Raw genomic sequence first — 17,881 nt, 5'->3', positions numbered from 1 at the left:
ATTTTGGTACAAGTACTGTACAACCAAATATTTCATTGTTCCATCGGTGGTACAACTGCATAATTTGTTGGCTGAATGTTATGGTCTATAAAAACAAGATGGCTACTGAGGATCAGTCCTCTCTTCCATGACAAAATTCCAGAATGGTTTAAATTCCCAAACATTGACCTTTCAGTACACTTTCTTAAATAACCTGATTTTTATTGCGCAAATGTACAGCAATGGCACGGTTAACATCAAAGCATTAGGACGTTTTCGGTGAATATTTTCATAAAACAAAACAAAAGGGAACGTGTTATAAATGCGCGTGCACGTGTTACAGAAACGCGCATTACGACATTCCCGCCCTCTGCCAGCGCTCAACATCTTACCCTGTGACCAAGGTTGGCCAATGAATGTGAAGTACAGGGCACGAGCATGTGTTTGTGATCGCGCACGTAGGGCCGGTATTTTAATCGGGAGCGGGTACGTGCGCGTACACGTCTATTTCGTTGTGTGGCGGCGTAGAGAAGCGCAAATAGAGTAACCATGGCTGACGAGAAACCCAAGGTGAGTTGCTTGAAAATATGCTTACATCTCATCACATTTTTTTTTACATACATAACTCAAATAGAACTAAGGAAAAATGTACATGTAATATTTCCTTACTTGAGATCTTAGTAGACTCAAGTTTTGAAAATGCAAGTACTCCATTGGAGACACCGGAAGACCTGTGCACGCGCCTGCATGGGCGCGTGGCTTGCTGCTTGAATCGTAGCCAACTAGCGTTTGCTAGCTGAACATGACAGTAAGCAATGCATGCACTCTCTTCAGTTCTTAATCTTTTGTATTTGCAAATGTAATCTGACAAACTCAGTTCAGATCCAAGTGGTTGTATCAGTCATCACTTTGTCAATTTCTTCAGTTACAAACTTGTTACATTCATTCATGGCTACAGCAAGGGTCCCTCATCTGCTTATGGAGCCAGCTATCACAGCATGTTACAAATGAGTGAAATGGTGTGACTGAGACAGTGTTAAAAACCATGTTTTACTCCTATGTGTTTTCATGTGTAAAAGTATGATCAATATTTTGAAATGCATCAATCGTGTGTTTTGACCAATGATCAGATGTTTGACATATACATGTTTAATATGTGTCCTCATTTGGATGAATTCCAGAATGTGTAAAGCACCTATCCTGTAGTCAGCATGATAAATTCCACTCTGTAGACTAAACATTGTCCAAAAACACTTCTTGTCTCATTACATTGCCACAGCGCCATGACTTTTAGAACAAGTAAATAATAGTCAAGACAGATTAACTTGCATGTCACTGCTGAACTATCCAAGGCCCTTGTAAGTGTTCTATAAAACTTTAAATATTTGGTCTATTTTCACTGTTCAGAAACTGCTTATATTCAGACAGTACACTGCTGACAAAAACTCTGTGTAAATGTTTCTGCTGGCCTAAAATCAATGATGGTCATATCAAGGTTGCTATTAGCCTGGGACCTGACTGATAATTTGCTTTGCATCAACTGTATCAGCCAAGCAACTGATCATCTCAGGCAAGGTTAACATTAGCTGCTTTTATCAACGCTAGTATTCACACACTAGTATTCACACACTAGTATTCACACACTAGTATTCACACACTAGCGTTACTAGGAATTACCTTGCAAAAAAATGGAATAGTCTGCAAGAATACAGAAGTTAAATTAAATTTCAACTTACTCTGTTGATTGTCTGTAGGGCTGGTCTTTATGCAGAGGGGACATTGAGGAAAAAACATCTAATAGAACATTCAGAATTTCCAAACGTGGATCTATTGTAGACCCAATTACTCTCCCCTTACCTCGTGTCAAAATAAAAGTCCTGCACGTCCCCATACCAGCACAAAAGATAGCAAGAACATTTATTTTGACATGAGGTAAGCAGAGAGGAGCTGACCTCGCTGAGGAACTGCATGGGTCGACAACAGATCCACATCTGGAAAGTGTTTCATTATACGTTCCATTAGATGTTTGTTTTTTCTCAAATTCACCCCCAACATAAGGTCGAAGCCTACAGACAATCGGCAGAGTAAGATGAAAGTTAATTTTATTTAACTTCTGGCTTTTGGCGGACTATTCTGTTTTTTGCAAGCTAATTCCCATCAACCCTAGTGTGTAAATACAAGCGTTTCTAAAAGCAGCTAGGTTACCTTAGATTGTATTCAGTGTTTGTCTATATGAGCCATGTTTAAAGCTGCAATATGTCACTTTTTGGGTGACCTGACAAAATTCACATAGAAATGTGAGTTATAGATATGTCATTCTCATTGAAAGCAAGTCTAAGAAGTGTTAAATCTGTTATATGTGTGCTATTTCTATGCTTCCCATTCTTCAGTTTAGTTTTTAGTCTTTTACTTTTGTACACCAGCTTCAAACAACTGAAAATACTATATTTTTGGTTATGGAAAAGATATTTCACAGCGGTTTAAATGGTACAATAATTCTCTACACTATTCTTGCTTTTGTTGTCACTTAAACTGAAATTAGGTGGACTATTCGGCTTTTAACAGACTTGATTATTTGTCACATGTAATAGTGGGTATCATGGTAATTCTAGACATTACATTTATACAGTATCTGCGTTTCATCTCACTGAATACACCCCCAATGTTTGTTGTGTCCATCAGGAGGGAGTGAAAACAGAAAACAACGACCACATAAACCTGAAGGTGGCGGGACAGGATGGGTCGGTGGTGCAGTTCAAGATCAAGAGACACACGCCGCTCAGCAAACTCATGAAGGCGTACTGTGAGAGACAGGTGAGTCTGACATGGCAACCATGATGATGCCACTGAGTGCACAACATCAGCAGCGGTATCAGAGGGCAAGGTTGAGCTACTACCATATTGGTTATACCTATCAAGTCCTTTTGAATCTGCATAATGTGCCGAGGGGGTAGAGGTGGTTTCTGGACAGAGGCCAAGCCATAAGCAACTAGCAGCACCTCTACCCTATACATAGGGCCCGGGCCAGTATTCATAAAGTGTCTCAGAGTGGGAGTGCTGATCAAGGATCAGGTCCCGCTCTGTCCATGTCATTTATTCATTGTGATCTAAACGTGCCAAGTCAAAACTGGTCCTATGTCATCATTCTCCTCCAGAGAGGAAGAGGAATGATTAATATTCCTGCACAATGTCTATTTAGAATGTATTATCGCACACTGTATTGCACAATTCCCTGGCACATTTGTAAATATCCTACTTCAATTCGTTTGAGTGCCTCCTTGTATCTTAGTAACATTTTAATCCTCGTTCTTATTTATTGAGTTTTCTTTTTAGTAGTCTTTTATTTACTGTATTACTTTCCTATTGTCGAAAGGTGAACCTGTAATTAAGCATGTATTTGCACTGTGTACTCCACGTATGTCATGTGTACAGGTATATGACGAATAAACTTGAACTCTGAGATGCTTTATGACTATGGGCCCACAAACCTTTCCCTAATGACCTGACCTGAGAAAAGTCCTGACCCTAACTATGGGAATACAGGGGTTGATGAAAGATGACAGCTCATATTATCCATTGAGGACAAGGAAACTCATTGAAGAGAGAACACAATACATGGACCATTTTATACACTTGTATCTCTTTGATCTGTTCACTGTCAGATGTAGTCTACATTGTCTGTGACAGGAGGCGAGTGCAATGGGCTGTGTTGTCTTCATCATATTATCATCTTCCTTTTCATCGTCCTCATTATTCCAGTGTCCAGCTCTATGTGTGGTTAAGACCGTTGGGCCAGTAACTGGAAGGTCGCTGGTTCGAATCCCTGAGCTGAATAGGTGAAATATATTTTTGGTGTCTTTGAGCAAGGCTCTTAACCCTAATTGCTCCTGTAAGTCGCTCTGGATAAAAGCGTCTGCTAAATGACTAAAATGTAATTTAGTAATGACTCTGTACTGTCCACTCTTCTGATTTTAGTTCTTGAAAGACTTTTTATTTGGTCAAATACCCTTTATTTTAATATGCACCAAATGTACTTGTCATATTCAATGCAATGTGCATTAGTAAGGCTTAAGCTTAACTTGCCTATCTCTCTGGCTGTAGGCTGATTAGTAAATACTAAGCCTTACTGCTGGATCATTATGGCCAATCTGATCTGTGCTATTTATGAGCTTACAGGCTAATTGAGGGGATTTACACTGCATTACCTAATAAGTACTTTTAAAATAGGGTTCTTGGCTTTGGATTCTCCCAACATATCAAAGGTATTTTTATTCTCTTCCCTTGTGTACTTGGAGCTGTTCTGTTCTACATGTCTTTTTGAATGATTGTGTTCATGCTGCTTGCACTGGCAAGTACAGAGATGTAGAGATGGAGGCAGAGATGTAGCAACTGAGCCTTTGCTCTCTAGTGCTAGGCCTGTCTTATCCAGGCTTGCCCAGGCCTAATCTCAATGCAGTGTGTGCTTGTGTGCGTGCCCACCCATAATGGATCTTGTGTGTCTCTTTAGACCAGTGAAGTCATGGAAGTAGGCCAGGCTCTACAGGCTTTGTTGAGTAGAAGCCACTTCCCTCCCTATCCTGTTGTTTCTCCCTTTATCTGATAAAAATGATGTCGGCCAACGTGGATATGGAGTGGCAATATAGTAACGCCCTTCCCTATCTCCTTATCCCTTCCTTTCTGCAGTGTTTTCATTCACAAAGTAGAGAAGCGACAGGAGTTTTTAAAGGAATGGCTAACCTTGCTTCCTCAGTGCCATACACTATTAATGGATTGCTTGGCAAGGGTTGGGAAAACGTTGTTTTCTTTGGACATTTTACTTGGAGAGATTGTTTTGTGCCAGACAGTTTAATGGAATTTAGTATCTGTGTGTCTGTGTCTGTAGGGGTTGACAATTAGGCAAATCCGGTTCCGGTTCGATGGACAGCCTATAAACGAGACAGACACACCTGCACAGGTAATCCTGGAGTCTCATGGGAGGAACTGATTTGTTACATCAATTCACTCTATTTCGCTTGAACAACACCATTCCAGCAATAATTAGAAGTTCCTCCCTGTTTTGAGAATACCATTGAACATTTGTGCATGTCAAAAGAATGTTAAATGCAAAATGTCTTCTAACGAAAGTTTTCCATTCACGGCTAATTTATGTACATTTTTGTCATGAATGCCATGTCATCTAATGAAATCGGGTTTTATATCAAATTGACTTAATTTCCTTCCTTTTTCCTGACAGTTGGAAATGGAGGATGAAGATACGATTGACGTTTTCCAGCAACAGACAGGAGGCCTCTACTAGCATGTCAAGTACTCCCCCACATCTTCCTCCACCCCCCAGACGGCTGCTTTGCAGCTTGTCCCATTTTCCACCACAGAACCAATACCATGCGGAAGACGTCCTGCTCACAGTTATACATAACTGTTGATGTATAGTGTTTTCATTCTTGCCTTTGTTTCCTTCCTGTTTTGTACATAAACAACCTCCTCTAAAACAACTCAGATTTGAGTAACATTCATACAAGGTGTGCTGCGAATAAATGCAACAAGATTCAGCTCTTAAAAAGTCCATTGTTTTGGTGACTTGTTGGTTCACTTATTCAGAGATCAAGAAAAGCTATTTTTCACCCGTTCACTGTTTGAGAATAAGACTGGTTTGTTATTCAACTTCATTTTCTGTTGTCGGTTTCAGAAAATTGGTTTTATATCTTTTTTATATAGTAGTGGTTGTGTAGAATGAAACATGTCTTGAACATAGTTTGACTAGGCCATGCTTGTAATAAGGAAACCCTGAAGAGATGTTTTAGTCCAGGTAAACATCTGTATTGTCTCATAAATGTCTTGTTAAAATAAAGTTATTCTCTCTTTTTAACCAAACTCAATTTATTTTGTCTCTGTTTCGTGGGTGACTGGGTCATTAAAACTGGTGAAAATATTTGTAATCGTTCATTTTAAGAGTGCGTCCTTGTGCGTACAACAGCTCATGCTCACCAATCCCCCTTTTCAGTATGAAAACATAATTATGGAGATTTTATCAGTGAAAAACCACCACAGTGATTGAACTGTAAAGCTTGATGATCTCCACTGACTGTATAAAATACCACGTAGCAATGTTGGCACTGTCAGTGCAAAGAGTCACTCAAAATGGGGAAAGAGGATGTTAGGACAGTGGGACTATTGTATGAAGACAAGCCAAACAAGTATAGTAACTCTTTTGAATAACATTGTGTCCATACTCATCATCATTGGATAACATATTGATACTGTAAAGATACTGACAGCATTTTTATCTAAATCAAGAACTAATATAAGATACAGAATGGGAATGAAACTGGTAGTAAATAGCACTGATTTAAGGTGACTTTTTGAGACAATTGCATCGCACAGGGGGAGAATGTTGCCTTTCAAAGAAAAACGATTGACGTCGACTGGTGGTATGTGCCACCAACCAGAAAGAGGGTCGGTAAGGGTCCGTCCAACCAGAGCGAGTGGAACTGAGGTGGGCTGGGCCTTATGGGCTGGGATAACTTGTCGCTGCGCTCTTCATTCTGGTCTCTCGGGCGCTCAGTCGGGTGGAGTCAGTATTTCATTTTCTGTGTGTCCTGCGGATGATTTAGAAAATCACATTTTTGTAGTTTATCGTGTTACATATCGAAATACGAAAGTAGTGAATTAGACAGTCGAAATGACGACGACAAAAACATTTCAAGGGATGGATCCCGGTGCGAAAAGCAGTTCCAGGTAAAAATGAAATCCGAAAAATCTTCATGGACAAACAAAAGAAAATGGGATCCACTTACCAGCCAGTATTGGAAGCTAACCGTCCAGTTGTTGGGCGGGTGATTTTTCCTGATTTAGCTCAATTGTATTAATGGCACAATTTGTCTTTGTAATTAGCTGATATGATGGCGTGAAGAGGGCATTTGGGCAAGTGGCGGCATCAGCGACCTGGTTACTGCTGCTAGCGATTCCATCTACCACACCAGAGGCCCGTGGCGTTAGTGGAAGTTGGGATTTAGCTTTGAAAATGAGCTGTTTAGTGTAAAGGACTCGGCATCAGGACACATTTAAACATAATGGACAATTTGAGGACAACTTAGCTAATCACAGTTATCTATAGTAGTTGTCTGTCTGGACTGCAACTTGTTTTGTTAACTTGTCTACTTCGCTAGCTAGTGACTGGTATGGATTGCTAGCTCACATTCTGGCTAGCACCAAGCTCAGCTGTCGCGTAACACTTTTATTTGCAGAAACAAGCACTTGCTCTTCGTTTGCAAGCTCCAAACCCTATAGTCTGTAGGCCTCTGGTGCCCCAAAACTGGGTAACTTGTTAGTTAGGTAGCTAGATTTGCCTACATGCCAAGTTTAGCTCCTTTTATGGATGTTTCTAAGAATACTGCTGACCCAAACAATGTATTAGGAGTTAATTAAATCATTTAAAAATATGTATTGTCTACGTTTTGAGCACTTATTTGAGGCCAAGGGTCTGCACGCAATCAACTTTGTTTCACTGCCAGAAAAACTGATGCACCGCGTGCATTCATGCTATGGTATGGGACCTCCTGCCTTTGCGGCGGCTGGATGTCATGGGGAAGAGAAATAGTCAGTTTTATCAACCCGTGTTGCGTTTCGGGCAGGCCGGACAATAGGCTATTTCGTTGTTAACCCAAAACGTGAGCTGTAACACCGTTTTGGGCTGGATAGTTTTGCTACAAGTAGTCCAACGGTGAAATCATAACCATTCTTTCCGGTAATTGTATTCCAGCTAGCTACGTTGTCGACTAATTGGTGGCTAATGCGGGTTTTACTTGGGTGGGGGGGCTTAGCTAAGCCTGCAAATCTTTGCTCGGTTCATCTTTGCTTTAGCCATCTTGGTCGGCCCTACTGCTGACCAGTCTAGAAATGCAGGCTTTCCCGAAAGCAGCAATCCAACTTTGGCAGCCTTTGGTAATAGCAGATAAGGTCATCAAAGGCTTTCAATATATGTGACAGCATCAGGCTCGCTATCTTTTCAATCAATCTAACGTTACTGTTGAACAACTGTCGAGTTGTCCCACTTTTCTAACCACAGTGCCTCTCACAGGAAATATTTGCCGTTTCATTGTTGGGTGGGGTCTCAAATAGCCTTTTCTCTTTTCAGCCTAGTGGAAAGCATGAGCTCATCTTAGCTATCACACAAGGGTTAACAAGTCTGCTTTGGACATTACATGAACTAATCGTGGCATACATACAGCACCAGCAATAACCAAATCCAGTTCTTTCATCTCGCCACTGTCTTGTTTTTTTTAACCCCATGGTGGGAGGGAAGTTGATTTTTGTATCCCGTCTGCCTTTGGACAGCTGCCTAGTGTCAGCTGGTGCATTCAGCAGTCTGGAGCTGAATAGAGGGGAGGAGGGGTCGGGGAATGGCTCTGCAAACGCATCAATTCCTCCACCCGACTGTCCTTAGTCAAGGGGGAAAAGGGCTTTCCTTCTCATTCTTGTGACCCTTATGTTCGCTAGGAGGAAAGAATGTCGGTTTGGAAGTGGGCTTTGTGGGCTGTGGTTATCCTCTTGCCTTTTTGCTATTCAGATCACATATTAAGTCTATCTGATGTTTTCTTTTACCTTGACATTGTTCCATGTGCTTAAGCACAGGCCATGTCCAGCCATGATCTAGCCTATATTTCTCCAATCAAATGTTGGAACGGCTATGCTGTGTGGAATGATAGCCATCCCATGTGTAACTGCTGCGGAATTTCTGCCGAGCTCAAATCAGTGACTGTCTAGCCTGGCAGATTGCAGGCGCGTGGAGTCAGCTGTAGCCAGGAGAGATTGTGAGTATCCCTCGGTCTGACAGCTGGGGCTTAGGGAGTGGACCCTACTGTGAATGGAGAGAAAGAGGGGACTGGAGCAATGAGGTGTCTGTGTGGCCTCAGAGCAATATGTTTGTAATTGTCGTGTAATGATTTCAGCAGTGCTGCCGCTGATCACTCGTGTGTGACGTGGTCTTTGTGTATTTAGCATGTCCTGGGAGAGGGGGTATCAGTTCAATAGTGTGTGTGGCAGTCAGTCAAATGACAGTCCTGACCCTCCCTTTGTTGTCCTGCAGGGTGCTGCGGCCGCCGGGCGGGGCCTCCAACATATCGTTCGGCACAGACGAAACCCCCCCTGTACGCAAGAACAAAATGGGCTCCAACATTTTCCTAGAGCCCGATGATCCCCACGCCCATCGGAGGAGCAACCCACCCGGTACTTCCTAGCTACTCACATTGGTTCAAAACCAGTGTACGCACACATCCAACAAACATCCACTGGGGCAGGGTACAAAAATGTGGCATGGCAAAAGAATACCCACACACATTGAGTGCTCGAACAATGGGCCCAAAATTGGAATCATGCTGACAAAGACCCTTTGGGGTAAAACTGTGGGCATTCATTCAATCAGTGTCCAGACTCCAGTCAATCACGTTGGATAATGTGCATAGTGTACTGTTTTTCCACCTGACCTACATAGACTGACTTGTAGTACAGCAGGGCCTTGATGGGGGAGCCACCTCTGTCTGTCAGGCTGGATCTGGCTGACCCTCCCTGGCTCTAGTAGTGTACACCTACACATGTAAAAGAAGGGTGTGGTAGGAACTGATCTCACATGACACAGTATCACATGTTTTCACAATCGCATCACCTCTATGTAGTAATCCATTTACTGTTGTAGTGGCGTATCCGTGCCCACGCATGAAGTGTGGAGAATGTGGTGTGCATGTGTGTGTTAACTGTAACCTCTGACCTTCGGAGCCGACAGCTGCATACAGTGTTCACACTCTGACTTCCTGCTATTCCACATTGTCTCAGGCTAGGTTCAAGTTCAGTTCAGACAAATGACCGGTGTCATGGTATGCACATTTCAATGGATACACCTGGATTATTTGGTTAGGTTGGCTTCAGTGCCGTCTCGTCTGGAAGTTGAGTACTTGGTCTAGGCTAGCCTATATTTAATTAAAGTTGCATTAGTCGATATATTTCCATGAATATACATGGATTTTCTGGTGTGTTTAGGTCGGGATATTCTTGGATTGCATGCACTGTTTTCTCTGTTAGTAGGCTATAGGATGTTGTCTTAGGCTGCTGTTTGCCTAATGACATCACAATCTGGAAATGTAGCCAAAGGGATTTCTCTTGGCTCCGTGAATGTAGAAGATAGCCAACAATGTATGGTTGTTTCTTTGGTCTTCAACTTCAAGGATAGTCACGGGAGGTCACTAACCTTGAGGTTAGAATGCATGACCATGCATGAATATATACTTAAAGGAGTAGTTCACTATTTTACAACTTTGTTAGATGGTTCCTCACCCTGAAAGTCTGGGCCAAGACAAAAACATTAATCTGTTGTTCAGTTTTCTTTAAACAGCCACTACAAACTTCAGCAAACCTCAGCCACTACAAAATGTCAAAATCACCTGAATTCAATTCAAATCAACTCCATATTTTCCTATTTTGTTTGTTACCTAAAGGTGATTTGGCCTTTAAGAAAAAATAGAATTCTAGAAACATGCTCTCATGCCCCCATCACTGCCATTGCTTGTGTCTGTCTAAAGAACCATGAATTAGTTTCTCCTGGCTCATAGACTACTTTCAGAGTGAGGAACCATCTAATGTCAAGTTGTAAAATGGTGAACTAGTCCTCAACATGTATGATCATACTTACTTTACACAACCATAATGACATATTTGGTTGTGAAGTTCCACCCACTTGGTGTAGTAGAATATATGCCGCGATGTAGCATTGTGGTATTTAAATTCAGCCATTGGCCTCTGCTTACATTGCTTTTGCCATAGCCTTTTCTGGTGATGCCCGGTTAAACTCACCATGGCCTTGAGATGATCCTTAGTGGGTTTTATTCAAGGGCCAACTCCCAGCCCCACACAAGCCATTCTGCAGTCAGACCAGTACCGTAGGCCATCATTGTAAATAAGAATTTGTTCTTAAATGACTTGCATAGTTAAATAAAAAAGTACTGAGCTTCATAACAAGCCACTGAACCAGTGTGACTTGTCTCTGCCTGTTTATCTTTTAGCCTCAGAAATGGGAACTGTGACGCACATATTGGAATTACACTCCATAAAAAATAATCCAGGTGAAGATTTGGTCATGAAGTACCTCCTACATAATGGCCAAAAATCCAGTTTTCAGCTTAACATTGATATAGACCTACATCTTGATCTTGCAGTACTATCTGAATGTTTAATTTAAATGTAATTGCACTATAGTCAATTAAAGCATCACTTATTGGCCATGTCCACGGTTTATGTCCCATTACCAAGGCTAATGTAAAAGCAGTGATTCAGCAGGGCCTGATAAACAGATGCAGAGCCATAATAAAGGAAACCTTGTTGAGTCACTGTGCCATTACTTCACAATGCTTTCTACTCTCACTTCATTAACAAGCAGTGATATATTGACCAAGAATCATCCCTTTGTCTGGCTTTGTTCCTTCTTGTCATAGATGGCAGGTAGACCAATCTGTTGACTTCCCATTGTTTCTGCTCTACAGTTGTTGCTCAGTAGGAGTTTGTATGGGACTGTAGCCTAGCTTAAATGTTGGCCAAAATGTCCTTTCGCTGAGTGGGGTATGTGGGTTAGCCTATGAGTTTTGGCTCAGCATTTGTCTGGATTAGCCTACATCCACTGGCCGCTTTGTTGCTTGGTCTGTTGGCATCTGTCTGAGACTGATAGGTAGGCCATCGGATTTGTTTGCATTAGTGTTTGCATTGGTGGTTTTCCGCATTTTCTCATGTCATCTTGGCAAATAGTTCCTAGCAGTATTATGCTCAGTAAAAACATTGCCATACTACATGTTAGTCACTCAGTTCCACTAAAACAGGAATGCACCACAAATCAAGATGGTAAAGCAAACTGTTACCAGCCTTCCACACCAGTCTTTAATCCATTTAGACCCATTCAACCAAATTGTAAAATCTGGCCAGTGAATACGTTTGTTTTGATCAATGAAATGTAAAGTGGAAACAAACCGTAAAGAAACTGTCATGTTTTTATTAGCACTTCAAGCATTGACACTCCATTAACTATCATTAGGCCTAACACTAGTCCCTATCACTGACCTAAACCCTTCTCTCAGAGAGCTACTGTGTATGCAGGCTATTACTCCAACCCTGTTGTGTTACTCAACCGAGTCAGTTCAAGGTCCTGGTCAGCAGCTAATTAGTAGAATCAGGTGTGCTGGAAAACCTACAGGAGGTAGCTCTCTCGGAGGAGGTCTGCTTTACAGAACTCTAGTAGTGAGGTCATCTCCTTCTGACTCATTTGTGAAGTCTGAGTCATCACTTATTAACTGGGTGTTGTTTCTCTCCGTAGGCGGGACGGCCAAGGGTACTCTGTGCGGAGAACCATCCGCCCCCCTTAGACGGTGCCAGCAGCCGCTCCTCTTCCCCAAAAACAATGAGACAGACGAGGTCATCACCTCCATCAACGTTCCTTTAGGGGTAAGGGTGAGGGGTCACTGGCATTGACATATGTCGGCCATTGTTTTATTCATAGATGTAATGTGTGTGTTTTCCACTGGTAAGACACTTGACTTGGTTTCTACAAGTCTGCTGTCATGGATGGTTTTCAGTGATTCTCAGTCCTGTGTTTTTGAACTGACTTAAATGCCATTGATGTAGTAAAATGACTCAGCCAAAATAAAGTAAAATGCTGACTGTTATTATTCTCCATCTGACAGGTTGAGGAGTGCCAGCAGGCAAACAATGGTAAGTATCTCCGGTTCCATTTCGAATGTCAGTATTTTAATATATGGTATTTATGTACAGTACCAGTCAAAAGTTTGGACACCTATTCATTCAAGGATTTTCTTTATTTTTACTATTTTCTACATTGTAGAATAATAGGGAACACATCAAAACTGTGAAATAACACATATGGAATCATGTAGTAACCAAAAATGTGTTAAACAAATCCAAATATATTTCATATTTGAGATTCTTCAAAGTAGCCACCCTTTGCCTTGACAGCTTTGCACACTCTTGGCATTCTCTCAACCAGCTTCATGAGGTAGTCACCTGGAATGCATTTCAATTAACAGGTGTGACTTTCTAGAATTTTTTTGGGGGAATTTCTTTCCTTTATGTGTTTGAGACAAGGTAGGGGTGGTATACAGAAGATGGTTTGCTACTTTGAAGTATCTAAAACTCAGCAAAAAAGAATCGTCCTCTCACTGTCAACGCGTTTTATTTTCAGCAAGCTTAACATGTAAATATTTGTATGAACATAAGATTCAACAACTGAGACACAAACTGAACTAGTTCCACAGACATGTGACTAACCTAAATAGAATCATGTGTCCCTGAAATAAAGGGGGCGTCAAAAGTAACTGTCAGTTTCTGGTGTGGCCACCAGCTGCATAAAGTACTGCAGTGCATCTCCTCATGGACTGCATCAAATTTGCCAGTTCTTGCTGTGAGATGTTACCCCACTCTTCCACCAAGGCACCTGCAAGTTCCTGGACATTTCTGGGGGGAATGGCCCTAGCCCTCACCCTCCGATCCAATAGGTCCCAGACGTGCTCAATGGGATTGAGATCCGGGCTATTCGCTGGCCATGGCAGGACACTAACATTCCGGTCTTGCAGGAAATAATGCACAGAATGAGCAGTATGTCTGGTGGCCTTGTCATGCTGGAGGGTCATGTCAGGATGAGCCTGCAGGAAGGGTACCACATGAGGGAGGAGGATGTCTTCCCTGTAACGCACAGCGTTGAGATTGCCTGCAATGACGACAAGCTCAGTCCGATGATGCTGTGACACACTGTCCCAGACCATGACGGACTCTCCACCTCCAAATCGATCCCGCTCCAGAGTACAGGCCTCGGTGTAGTGCTCATTCCTTCGACGATAAACGCAAATCCGACCATCACCCCTGGTGAGACAAAACCGCAGCTCGTCAGTGACGAGCGCTTTTTGCCAGTCCTGTCTGGTCCAGCGACGGTGGGTTTGTGCCCATAGGTGACATTGTTGCCGGTGATGTCTGGTGAGGACCTGCCTTACAACAGGCCTACAAGCTCTCAGTCCAGCTTCTCTCAGCCTATTGCAGACAGTCTGAGCACTGATTGTGCGTTCCTGGTGTAACTTGGGCAGTTGTTGTTGCCATCCTGTACCTGTCCCGCAGGTGTGATGTTAAGATTTACCGATCCTGTGCAGGTGTTGTTACACGTGGTCTGCCACTGCAAGGACGTTCAGCTGTCCGGCCGTCTCCCTGTAGCGCTGTCTTAGGCGTCACAGTATGGACATTGCAATTTATTTCCCTGGCCACATCTGCAGGCCACATGCCTCCTTGCAGCATGCCTACGGCACTATCACGCAGATGAGCAGTGACGCTGGCCATCTTTCTTTTGGTGTTTTTCCAGAATCAGTAGAAAGGCCTCTTTAGTGTCCTAAGCTTTCATAACTGTGACCTTAATTTTCTTCCGTCTGTAAGCTGTTAGTGTTTTAACAGACTTGTTAATGAATTGTTAATGGTTCATTGAACAAGCATGGGAAAGTGTTGTAACCCTTTACAATTAAGATTAACTTATTTAGATTTTTACGAATTATTTTTGAAAGACAGGGTCCTGAAAAATATACTTTTTAACTACATGATTTCATATGCCATTTAATAGTTTGTCTTTACCATTACTATTTACTTTACTATAGTGAAAATAAAGGAACCCTTGAATGAGTCAAACCTTTGACTGCTACTAAAATAATTTAGTTTCCAATGATGAATCTCATTGAAGTCTTTTGAAGAGACAACACTTAGAAGACGTCCCTACCAGACTGGAAGGAAATATTCCACATTCCTCGTTCTCTCAGCTGTCTGTAAACAGCAGTGCATGACTCCCATTAGTTATGAATGGCCACAATGAATAGCATCATGGTCGACCGTGGCAGCTCTGATAATACCACCCTTCCAGCCTTTTTTAAACGTGATCATGTCTCTCCTTTTGTTTTCAACAATGACATTTGTCATACCTGGGAAGTTTGTCCTGACCTTGTTGATCTAACCAGGAGAAACTCTGGTGTCCCAGTTATACAACACATGACTCATAGAGGGCTTTTATTAAGGCTTTTTATTTGTAGGGAACACCTTGTAGTCAACTCAATCAGATTCTCTTTGATCCAGTTGTGCCCTTTCATAATGTCTGTGGTCAGTCATCTGTTCTGTAATTATATAATGCTGTTCCTATGAAGAGCAAGGCTATTTATTAACTTCCAGGTGCTGTAAACATTAGTGATAGTGTGTTCTTGGATAATGGAGGGTTTAGGCTTCACACATCTTGGTGCATTCAAAAATAGATACTACATCCGTTCCACTGTTATGGTCTTGTCTAAGCACTTTAGACGGGGGCTTGAAGTGGTACTGGACTGGCAGTGGACCCTGGGAGGATCTTGTCTGGTCCCTCCAAGTGTTTGACTGACACTGTTGTACAATTCTCAGGTGTAAAATGTAATCCAAGCAGTGTTCTGAAGGAAGAAACACAGCTTTATGTTCCTTGATACCAAAATAGGCTTAGAAACACTGGTTTAACACACTTTGCCTACGTGCTGCTGTAAGCACCTACCGACTCTATACTGTAATGGCCCTCAGGAAATTTGACTGAGATTCTACATCACTAATGAGCAATTGACAGCCTGTTTCTCCAGCAGTGTGATTTCATTCCAGATGACATTTGCCTCATGGAGGACTGTTGAGTTCAATTTATTGCATCTGCTTTGATTTGAGTTATGCTAGTACATTTATGCACATTTTACTGAAAGCAACACATTTTTCTGAAATTATCCCTTGCTATTGGTTATCTGTTGAGCTGTCATTTGGAAAGTGGTAGCAGGACCCATCAGGTTGTCCTTGCTACAACCAAACCTGTTATCAGATATCCTATCAATTCAAGGTTTGGATGATATTTACACTGAACATAAATATAAACGCTGTTTCAACTGTTTGATTCATGACCTGAAATATAAAATCCCAGAAGTGTTCCATATGAAGAAATATCTTACTTCTCTCATTGTGAACAAATTTGTTTACATCCCTTATTGTGAACATTTCTCCTTTGACGAGAACCCATCCACCTGACTGGTGTGGCATATCAAGAAGCTGATTTAAACAGCCTGCTCATTACACAGGTGCACCTTGTGCTGGGGACAGTAAAAGGCCAGTTTTGTCACTATGCCACAGATGTCTCAAGTTGAGGCAGCTTGCAATTGGCATGCTGACTGCAGGAATCTCCACTAGAGCTGAGGCCAAATAATTTAATAGTAATTTCTCTACCATAAGCCACCAATGTTTTGGGAATGTGGCAGTATGTCCAACCGCTGAGCATGTGTATGGTGGGCAAGTGGTTTGCTAAATGTCAATGTTGTGAACAATGTGCCCCATTTGTGGCGGCGAGGATATGTTATAGGCAGATAAGCTAAGGACAACGAACACAATTGTAATGCTTAGATGGCAAGATCCCAAGGCCCATTTCTTTTGAAGGTATATGTGACCAACAGATGCATATCTGTATTCCCAGTTGTGAGATCCATAGATTAGGGCCTAAATAATAGATTTCAATTGACTGATTTTGGGTCATATGAAATGTAACTCAGTATATTCTTTACAATTGTTTCATGCAGCATTTTATATTTTTGTTGAAGATATAAGTGTTTAAGTGCTGTGCCTCTCTCCATTCTAGCATGGCTAGATCATAGGCTGAGTTTACACAGGCAGCCCAATACTGATTTTATTCTTCTTCTTTTTTTATTACCAGAATTGTCCTTTTGGGCAATCAGATCCACTCTCTTGCCAATAATTGGGCCAAAGATCAGTTCAGCTGCCTGTGTAAACGCAACCTGAGTCATATCATATGGATCAGATCTCTGATCAGTGGGTCAGGTAGTGATGACCCTGATAGTGTCGTCTCCTCTGTGTTGTGTGGTAAAGTAGACTGCCCCGAGGAACCTGAAGAGAAGGAGCAGAAGGAGGAGGCACCACAGCCCTCTGCCCCCTCGGGAGTTGCCGCCAACGCAGCCGCCCCCTCCGGCCGAAGAAACCCCCCAGGGGGCATGTCCAGCCTCATCCTGGGTTGAGGTCTGGTTTTGTTGGAACGTTTTTATTTTTGAAAGAATTGCCCCCATTTCCCCCTTCCCCACCTCAGTCCCACTGTTGTTCCCCACTGTCTGATACAATCCACCACGTCCCCTCTGAGCCATGGAATTTGCCCCCTACCTGCCAACCCCCTCATGTTTTTACTTTTTTCTAATTCAAGAGAACCGTTGACAGAAGCACTTTATGTATCTCTTTTTCCCCTCCCCCATTTCAGTCCATTCTGTAGTGTGCCTATATTGCGCCTGATGGAAAAGGCTTGTCTCATTCTCGCCCTGATGTAAATGGTAAAGAAAAGTATTCAAAAAAGATTTGATGCGTGAATTTCTAAATACAATAAAGATTGATATGAATTTGTTCATTTTGCTCCTGGTTTTATTTTTATCGGAGGAAAGATGTATTTTATGTGGCTCTCTCAAATGTTTTTAGTTATGCATGTTATACCACACAGAATTTACTGTAAGCTAACTATTTGAACCCATAAGTGAAAGATCTGAGTAATGATTTGGTCAGCCTGTTTTTTACAGATAAATCCCATTTGATCCCAAATCAAATCCCAAATCCCATGTTAAGACACTTCCAAAGCACATTTAATAATGTCCACATGGTGGGGCTGATACCGTCTGGAACACATTGGGCAAGGGAATGACTTGTCCCTCCCCACTGCTGGGAACAGTCAAACGAGGCTGAACCACAAAGTGAAAGTATTTTTGTTCGCTTGTGAGATTTGCCACTTGGACTACAGGGAGATTGTGAGATTTGCCACTTGGACTACAGGGAGATTGTGAGA

At 42.1% G+C, this 17,881-nt stretch overlaps 2 protein-coding genes across 4 annotated transcripts; both read left to right on the top strand.

Annotated features, from left to right (window-relative positions):
• Positions 1 to 117: 117 nt before the first annotated feature.
• LOC116352726 (small ubiquitin-related modifier 2) lies at positions 118 to 5,855 on the top strand. Of its 2 annotated transcripts, XM_031814248.1 has the most exons (4): positions 118 to 549; positions 2,662 to 2,793; positions 4,862 to 4,933; positions 5,213 to 5,855. In XM_031814248.1, the coding sequence occupies exons 1-4, from the start codon at positions 529 to 531 to the stop codon at positions 5,273 to 5,275; spliced, it is 288 nt and encodes a 95-aa protein (XP_031670108.1). In that variant the 5' UTR covers positions 118 to 528; the 3' UTR covers positions 5,276 to 5,855. The 2 variants fall into 2 exon arrangements, with proteins under 2 accessions (XP_031670108.1, XP_031670109.1); XM_031814249.1 differs by lacking the exon at positions 4,862 to 4,933 and having other exon boundaries at positions 420 to 549.
• Positions 5,856 to 6,491: 636 nt separating this feature from the next.
• LOC109876078 (jupiter microtubule associated homolog 1) lies at positions 6,492 to 17,450 on the top strand. Of its 2 annotated transcripts, none has more exons than XM_031814246.1 (5): positions 6,492 to 6,714; positions 9,065 to 9,204; positions 12,329 to 12,456; positions 12,696 to 12,723; positions 16,930 to 17,450. In XM_031814246.1, the coding sequence occupies exons 1-5, from the start codon at positions 6,659 to 6,661 to the stop codon at positions 17,073 to 17,075; spliced, it is 498 nt and encodes a 165-aa protein (XP_031670106.1). In that variant the 5' UTR covers positions 6,492 to 6,658; the 3' UTR covers positions 17,076 to 17,450. The 2 variants fall into 2 exon arrangements, with proteins under 2 accessions (XP_031670106.1, XP_031670107.1); XM_031814247.1 differs by having other exon boundaries at positions 6,516 to 6,714; positions 16,933 to 17,450.
• Positions 17,451 to 17,881: the final 431 nt, after the last annotated feature.

Source organism: Oncorhynchus kisutch, unplaced genomic scaffold (genome assembly GCF_002021735.2).
Source record: "Oncorhynchus kisutch isolate 150728-3 unplaced genomic scaffold, Okis_V2 Okis06b-Okis10b_hom, whole genome shotgun sequence".
Taxonomy (NCBI): domain Eukaryota; kingdom Metazoa; phylum Chordata; class Actinopteri; order Salmoniformes; family Salmonidae; genus Oncorhynchus; species Oncorhynchus kisutch.
The sequence above is the reverse complement of the archived record's forward strand: the minus strand, read 5'-3'. Positions and strand labels throughout refer to the sequence as shown.